At 52.6% G+C, this 8,790-nt stretch overlaps 1 protein-coding gene across 1 annotated transcript in view; it reads right to left on the bottom strand.

Moving 5' to 3' along the window:
* IQCA1 (IQ motif containing with AAA domain 1) overlaps positions 1-8,790 on the bottom strand; it is a 135,706-nt gene that overhangs the window by 90,425 nt on the left and 36,491 nt on the right. The window contains exon 6 of the mRNA XM_006893518.1: positions 3,688-3,893. Within this exon, the coding sequence (XP_006893580.1) occupies positions 3,688-3,893 (206 nt within the window). The remainder of the gene's footprint in view (positions 1-3,687; positions 3,894-8,790) is intronic.

Raw genomic sequence — 8,790 nt, 5'->3', positions numbered from 1 at the left:
AACAACAACAACAGGGTATTTCAGTATTTAAACACTTGAATGCTACCTGAATAGATAGCAGTTCAAGTCCACTAGCTGCTCTGAGAAGGAATAATGTAGCAAAGCCCCCGGGGAGACCATTGTCATGGACGCCTGATGGGGCGAGTCTGCCCTGGAGGTCCACTGAGTCGGCTGAGCAGGGCTTTAAGGATCTTTTTGGCATAGCAACTGCAACCAACTTTTAAAACCTAGTTAATTGCCATTTGCAACTAATGGGATTGATCATGTTTCATGTTTCAAAAGAGTATTTTCTTTTTATTTGCCTTTGATTTAAAAGACAATATTTTCTTTTTGTCTTTGATAGAAAAGACAATATTTTCTTTTTATTTGCCTTTAACTTAAAAAGAGCAAAGAGAGGGCTTTCTTTGAAATGGAATCAGATAAATGTAATGCAGTTATGTCAGTAAATCTGCCCTCACTTTCACATTGCTTCAAAGGCGGGATGTGCACGGCCCGTGACTTCCAGGGGTACCCTTGGGGCTAGGCCACCTGTCCCCAAGCTTTCAGGTCAGGGCTTCAGGTCCAGGGACCAGCTTCTGAGGAAGCCCACAAGCCCTGTGTGGCTCAAGGACGGTCCCCAGGATGAGTCACAGGCCAGTCCTGGTGCCCCTGAGATCTCAGGCAGAGGGCCCTCACGTGCCACCAGCCTGGACCCACTTCTGGTCTCAAAAGTTATATCCAAACCTGGGATACATGTGGCATTACTGCACTTTTGTAAAATTATGTGATTCCCTCCTTTTCTTTCTGCATTTAAAAGTTGATTTTTAATTATCCCAAACTGCTTTTCTTTTCCTTCTTTTCCCCCCCAATGTTTTAACTAGATCTTTTATCATGAAACGAATGCTCATTGTTGTTATGTGCTGTCAAGTTGGAACCAAGTCTCAGCTGACCATCTGGTGGGTGATGCCACACTTGAGCTCTTGGCTACTGACCTGAAGGTCTGTGGCTCGGTCCCACCCAGCACCTCTCATGGCTGAAGGCCTGGAGCTCTGCTCCCCAAAGATGAGATCAACCTTACAGACCCGGTGAGGCAGCTCGATGCTGCCCTACAGGAACCAACTCAACTCTGTACACCAGCAACAAGCAACGCAGGCGGGACAGAGCATGAATCACCACCAACACGCACAAGGTGAGCGCCCCGCTGACCCTGGCATCCGTGCTTCTTACCCCCGTATTCCAGACGTGGACCCTGGCCCTCAGAAGTGATGTCTAGGGGCACACAACAATCTCCTGGGGAGCAGGGATGCCACTCAAACAGTCTGAGTTCTTCGTCTTGTAAAGCCACCAGAGGGAGGAAGATGAAGAATCCCAGAATCCCAGGGGGAATGGGATTGCTCTGTAAGGACCCCACCTTCTCCTTGACCAAGAAAGGGAGCCAGAGAGGAAGAGAGGCTGGAAGGAGAGGAGAGAGACAGGTGTGGACACCATGGGCTGAGCCGGACCCTCCCAGGGCTTAGCCTGTACCCGGTAAGGGAGGTAAGCACGGGATCCCCATATTTCTCCTGAGGAGCGGCTGGTGGATTTGAACAACCAACCTTCTGGGTAGAAGTCCAGCAACCAGCCCACTAGGCCCCCAAGGCTCCTCCTTCCCTGTCTGGACTCTGACTTGAAGAGGCTGATTATGAAGGAGGGGGCTGCGGGGCTGGGAGAGAGACAGATGCCAGCTCGACCGAGACGCAGAATCTGCGATGTGGTGAGAACGTGAAGTTGTTCATTGCAGACTAGCGAGGGAGCGTGAGTCCGCCCCAGCTCGCTCGGCTTATGGGGACATCTGGCCCTGTCCGCACGTCACCACTGGGTGAAGGTCCTGGAGTCAGCAGCTGCCTCAGAGGACGACACAGACAGGAGAGGGGACGTGGCCAGTCAGCTGGGCAGGATGAGCGGCTGTGGTTGAAGGCCTGGCCCAGGAACCCGTACCCACCTGCCGTGCTGTCTCCAACCATGACATCCACCCCACGAGGTCACAGAGCACCATGCCATGCGGGGGCGGTTGGGCCTCTCAGTGACCCCACTGGACAGAGCAGATTCTGCCGCACAGGGTGTTTAAGGGTGTGAAGCTGGTCCTTCCCTCGCTGAGCGGCGGGTGGGTTTGGACCACCCAACCCTGGTTAGCGGCTGAGAGGCACTGAAGACCCCTTAACAGAGCAGTGTGGGGAGTATGTTTCTGCAAGCAGACCTCAGCCCTTCGTCACCCTTCAGGCCTGGAGCCGAACTCACACTGTGACTCAGCTCTCAGCCGGGCAGCTCTGGTTAGGTGCCGAGGAGTCGATTCTGACTCCCGGTGACCCTGAGGGCAACACACGGGGACCGTGGTCTGTCCTGTAATGACTCTAATGCCTGGTGACACTGGGGGCAACACATGGACACTATAGCTTGTCCTGCATCAACTCTGACTCCCTGTGACCCTGGGGGCAACACACGGGGACCGTGGTCTGTCCTGCAACGACTCTAATGCCTGGTGACACTGGGGGCAACACATGGACACTGTGGCCTGTTCTGCATCGACTCTGACACCCTGTGACCCTGGAGCAACACACGGGGACCGTGGCCTGTCCTGTGTCGACTCTGACTTTTGGTGACCACACGGGGACTGTGGCCCATCCTGCATTATCCTCAGGGTCTTGGCCATGCTCTAGCCTAGCGCTGCAGCCATGGTGTCAGTCCACCTCACTGAGGGGCTTCCTTGCTGACCCTTTGCTCGTTCAAACAACAGACTGGTATAGAAGGTGAACTGGGGAGGGGGAGAGAAGGGTGGGCAGGGAGGAAAATGTGCAACAATGAATGAATGGGGGAAAAATAAAATGAAAAGAATATGCTGTAAAAAATTATGTTGAATTAAAAAAATCATTAACAAAAAAAATTTTGAAAAAAAAAAACAACCCCCAAAAGAAGGTGAACAATAACCTCAAGGAGGTACAATCAACCAGGTGAGAGGAAAAAGGTAGCTCTGGCCCAGATACAAAGCTCAGAGGCTGGGCGGAGGAGGAAGGAAAGAGGCGAGGTGGGAAGATCTGTCACCAGTGGGGCTGACAATGGACACAGGAGGCTCTCAGCAGACACGCACATGCGCTCAGTAAACCTTCAGATCTCTTAGTCACAAAAGGACAAATACTGCATAGTGCCATTGTTGTAGAACGGGACTGACATCAGGGTCGCGGTGAGACAGAAAAACTGGATAAATCACGTACACTGCATTGAAACAGATGAGGGAGAGAGCAGCTCAAAAGCGACATGTGATTAGGTATTATTGTCACGACAGGAGTTCAGAACGAAGGTGGCACAGTGGAGTGGACTCGGCGGTGGTGGGGTGGATTGTATACCAGTGAAGGAATTTTTCTTCTACTTTTCAAAGAGAAGAGTGAACTGGGGGGAGGGGTGTGCAGGGAGAACAATGCAACAATGAGTGAATGGAAATCTAAAATCTCTCTAAACGTTCATTAAAATGAATAAAAAAGAAAACCCCTTCAGATCAAGGGGGAGAACGTGGAATAATTTCACTCAACTAAACACACAGACCATTCCCTGCATCCCAGAGTCAGCCCTTCCCATTTCTGAAAAGACACCTGGAGGGGGCCGGGCTCCGCGTGGACACCTGGGTCCTGGGCTGGAGCTGGCGCGCGTGGCCGGCCAGGACCCCGTGTCACCCACCTGCACTCGATGAACCAGTGGCGGATCTGGTCCTGCAGGTTCTCCTTGATGTCCTGGCCTTCCACCAGCAACAGCTCATCCTTGATGCTCACCAGGGCCTCCTGGAAGTCCTTCTCATGCTTGCTCTGCACGTCGTCCCGCCGGGAGCACTCCCTCTGGGCCTGCAGGACCACCGTGCTGATTTGGTCAAACTGGGGCGGTGGGTTCTGAAGACACGAGCCAAAGGAAGAGATGAGAAAACGCTGTGAGAGGCAGAAGCCACCTGAGTGGTCAGTACCACCGCCGACCTTTCTGTAAGCCCAACACGGACAAAGGGACCGAGAAGAACCGTCCCCGGGCTCTGGAGCCTGTGAAGAGGTACAGACCGCCACATCCTTCTCCTGCAGAGCAGCTGGTGGGCTCAAACAGCTGACCTTCTGATCAGCAGCCCAACACCCATCCCTCAGAGCCACCAGGGCTGAGGTAGTGAGGATGTCCCACAGTCAGTCAGAGACGGTGATCCAAAACCACCCAGTGGTGCTGCGGAAGAAATGTCCTGGCGATCTCCTCCTGTAAATGTCACCACCAAGGAAACCCCACGGAGCGGGTGCACTCTGTTAAGACACGGCCGCCACAAGTGGGAACTGACCAGATGAGAGGCTGTTTATTTAAAGCAGAGATTCAAGAAGGGATGGAGCAAAGGGCAAGGAGGACGGAAACCAGGGCAGGGAGGGGAACAGTCACCATGCAGGAACTGCAACCAGGGACGGAACATGTGCTCACGGCTGGAGGGAACACCAATTTACTCTGTAGATGTCACTCAGCTCACAATAAAAAAACCTTAACAACATAGCCCCCCATAAAGACCCACAAGTGCACGGAGAACAGGACTGTGATACAGCAGAGACATCTGAACACGACTGCTCACTGACGGAGGGGGCGTGAGTTCACACCTGCACCTTTCAGGCTGAATGGAACCGGGCCTTGGAGTAATGCACGCTCAGTGCTCAGGGCCCTTCCTCCCTTCCTCTGACTCACAGCGACCCTCGGGGCCAGGCAGCATGGGGGCCCAGCTATCCAAGGCTGGGGTTCCCATGGGAGGAAATGGCCTCTGCTTTCTCCTGATGGAAGCTGGAAGCTGCAACCTCTGACCCTGCAGTCAGCAGCTGGGCGTTGTGATCACGCACCACGGGGGCACCATCCACTTTCAACTAACTTTTGTCTTTTTTTTTTTTTAATTACAGTGTAGTAAGTAAAGCTTTCTAAACCAGCTTGGTTAGTGGGAGAACGAATACCATCAAGAAGGAAGGTATCGAAGTCAGGATGGGTGGACGTGCTGTGACTTCCTCAGTGTCAGTCAGGACCACTCAGCCTTTGATTGGTGAGGAGGAAGGACACTGTCCAGCGAACACCAGGCGTCCATGCCACGTCACACCCTGCTGTCAGGACATTCTACACCAGAACCAGCTGATGGATCAAGTCAGCACCTTCACCGCCCTGATGTCGCTGGGAACCTTGCAAAGGGAAAACTCAGGTCATTTGAAAGGTGGACCCCAGTTCTTTAGGTATTTAAAGTGGAGTCAGCAGAATTCGAGGAACACAGGACATCACCAGGGTACTACGTACGTCAGGTAACGGAGGAGAGTGTCATGGGGGGTGGGGTGGGGGGCGTAAAAGGAACTCGGAGGAGGACAAGAATGACAGGGTCGTGATCCTGGGAAACCTGCCTGAAGCCAGGAGGACCGCTGTCCTCTACAGATGAAGCGTCAGAGCCCTAGATGCTCAGAGGTCACCTCAGCTCACACGCCAAACAAAGGGGAGCCCAGCGGCCAGGAAGCCAGCTCCTAAGGGCTCATAAGGTCCAAAAAGCACGCATTTTCAGGGAGTCCGTGAGCTGCTCGGGAAGCACAGTCATTATTAAAACAAAACTGTCGTTGATCGCCTTCCAGTCGAGCACGACTCACAGCAACCCTATGAACAAAAGGCCTGAAGTCCCTCTACAACTATCAACATTTATCAAAGCTCATAGAGTTTCCAGAGGCAAGCTGTCCAGGAAAAAAAGTCAATAAATGATATTAAAAAGCAAGACGATCAATACTTGAAATGCATCACTTTCTAATTGTCACTCCATTTTACCTCTATGCTCTTCAGACCCTCTCCCAGCCACCCCGGCCTCGGCCTCGGGCCCGTCTCCTAGGGTTGCTATGAGCCATACGGCAGGCACCCAATAACCACCACCACATGCTCTTCAAGGTACTGTAGTTAACCGCTGTGTCTCTGCAGCTGCTGGGAACATCTACGCCAGGGAAATGGGCAAACCCTGTAAGACAGGAATGCTTATAGACAGCCCAGCCCATAGGAAGACTCATGGCTCACCCAAAGGCCAAGTCTCTCTGGTGGTCTGAAGCCACTGATGGCTCTGAGAAGGACAGATGCCGTGTGACTCATTTACAGGCGTGGAGACCCAATGCAAGGTCACCTTTGAGTCCCGTTCAAGTCAACTGCAGTGAATTTTGAGTTGGATTAAGACGGCTTGCTTTGCTTGTTCTTACTGCTGCCATCAAGTTAACCCTCACTCATCGGGCCCCACGTACATGAGAACGGAGCCGCCCGGCCCTGTCCCGTCCTCACAGCTGCCACTGCACTCACACCCGCAGCCAAGACACTGCCACCATCAGTCCAGCCCACAGAAGGCTTTCCTACTCCTTCCCAGCTTCTGCTTGAACATGCTTCTCCAGGAGCTGGCCCTTCCGGAGAACATGATCACGGCACAGGGGACAGCACTCTGGCAGCCTCCCTTCTGAGGACCATGTGGCTGCATTTCTTCCAGGGCAGACTTGCTCGGGCTTCTGGGAGTCCACAGTCCAGTCGACACTCCCAACACCCCAGTTTAAGGGGTTAAGTTCTTCTTCAGTCTTCCTTAGTCATTGTCTAGCCTTCACATTCTCATGAAAATCAAACACATCAGGGCCACTGGGTTGGATAGAATCAACTTAGAGCTGGCCCTCAGGTGGTTTTTAGAGGGTGTAAATCACACGGCAGCCTGCCTATGTGTCTCCTTTGGAGAGGCAGGTGGATTCGAACCTCATGCCTTTGGGTTGGCAGCTCAAGTCCTTCCCACTAGGTCACCAGAACTCACATTAGCTCTTTAAAGAGGCCTTTACTAATCTAGATTATTAAGGTGACAGAGAAGACAACACCTTGAGATTGTGCTGATGACATCAGTCTGATGCAAATATTGAGCCTTCTTGAATTTGCTATCTTTGTAGCTTTAAATGACGGGGGTGGAATACTTAGTCCAATCTGTTTGAGATTTTTTGATATTGCTACCAGTGTTATTTTTGTTCTCATTCCCAACTCCTCATTGTTCTTATCTAAAAAGACAACTTGATAGAGATTCTAGGGGTCTTTTGAGAGCGGTGAGGGGAGTTTTAGATTTCCACACGGCCAGCCCCACACTGCCAGCTGCCCTCTTGCTAATTCACTGCATTAGTGGGGCGCATTTGTCATGGTTAATGAAGCAGTTTGCGTTTGTCACCGCTGACGGAAGCCCACACCACATTTGGCTTCCCGGGTCTCTTTCTTTAGCTCCGGGGTCCCTTCCAGGATCCCCGGGGTGTCTGGCATCCTGTCTCCTGGGACCGTGGTTTGATTTTGGTGACCTTTCCAGCACTATGTGTGGCACAAACACAGAAATCCCCCAATAACTGAAAGAGTATGGGCAGCGTGAACCCGCCCAGACACTTGGGGTGCAAGGTCTGGGTATCTTTGGAAGTTCTCTGGAGCACAGTTACAGGACACTCAATGGCAAGTGGTGTGCTGGCCGGCATTCTGGGGTAACAGTGCACCTCTCTATAGACGAGGCCCCTTGAGCTCCCTTGGTTCAGGCACCCTGTGGACTGTCCCCCATCTGGGTCTTAATGCTTTCCTCGTGACTGGACTGGGGTTACGGATCTGGGAGGAGGGCCACCCAGTGAAATGACTTTCGTCACCATGCCCAGGTCATATCATCAGCATGACTCATCACCACTCATGTCGGTCTTGATTAGAGACGGCTCAAGCCATGCTGGTCAGCTTCCTACCCCAAGTCACTCTTCCCTCCGCCCCAAGCCCTTTGCACACCAACCTTTTGGAAGGAGGTCACTATGTGTGGTCACACGGAAGGAGATGGGTCACTGTCTGCGGCTGCTGGGATTCTAAGGGGCTGCGGTCACCATGGAAGACAGCATGGAGGGTCCTCGAAAAGCCAAGCATAGACCCAGCTTGCTGCTGCTGTTGTGGGCTGCCAAGTGGACACCGATGCGTTAGTGACCCTGCGGGACCCAGCAGAACTGCTCCCGGCGGTTTGCTGGGCTGAGGGAGCCCTGGTTTCTCTGTAGGAAAAGCACCGGGTCATGAACTAACAGGTGGACAATGTGAATCTACCATTTGGTCCAAGTGAAATGATGAGGCTTTGTGCTTCCTTAGAGACTGGTACCTCGGGCAACCCCCATCCCGGGCAGCCCCCTCCGCTGCAGGGCTGCGCTGCTGTCACCACCTCACGACAGAAACAGACTGCCAGGTCTCCTCCCCTGAGGTTTTAAACTGCTGGTGTTTCGGCGAACAGCCAACTGCTTAGCTGTGGTACCACCAGGGCTCTGTCAGACGCCGTCAAGTTGGCGCTCACCCAGTGTCCCCTGTACGATGGATGCAACACTGGTGGGTTTGGTGCTGGAGCCACCAGGCCAGCCCATCCCGGTGAGCCTCGGGGAAGAGGGGCGGCAGGAGCACAAGCCGGTGTCCTGGTGTGATGTGCCTGGTTGTGACGCACACGGTCTGTGCCTTCCCACAGGCAACAAAACACAGACATTGCCCAGGGCTTCCCTGCGTTCAGCCAGGATCCACCTGACACCAGCAACCACATCCCTGGTGCCACAGCTGCTGCTGCTTCTTTATTTATTTATTTTTTTTGTTGTTGTTGTTCACAAGGTTTCTTTAAATGATACTCAACTCCATACACAACAGGATTTAAATTTTACATGTACCCAGGATCACATTATGGTCTCAATATTGATTTTCTTGTATGAGGTGGCTGGTATTCTGTTACAGTGGTTTAGTATGATCAATTAAGCTATGTCTAAGAGC

Source organism: Elephantulus edwardii, unplaced genomic scaffold (assembly GCF_000299155.1).
Source record: "Elephantulus edwardii isolate Elephantulus edwardi_28Jun2011 unplaced genomic scaffold, EleEdw1.0 scaffold00127, whole genome shotgun sequence".
Taxonomy (NCBI): Eukaryota; Metazoa; Chordata; class Mammalia; order Macroscelidea; family Macroscelididae; genus Elephantulus; species Elephantulus edwardii.
Note: the sequence above shows the minus strand (reverse complement) of the source record. Positions and strands in the feature narration are given on the sequence as shown.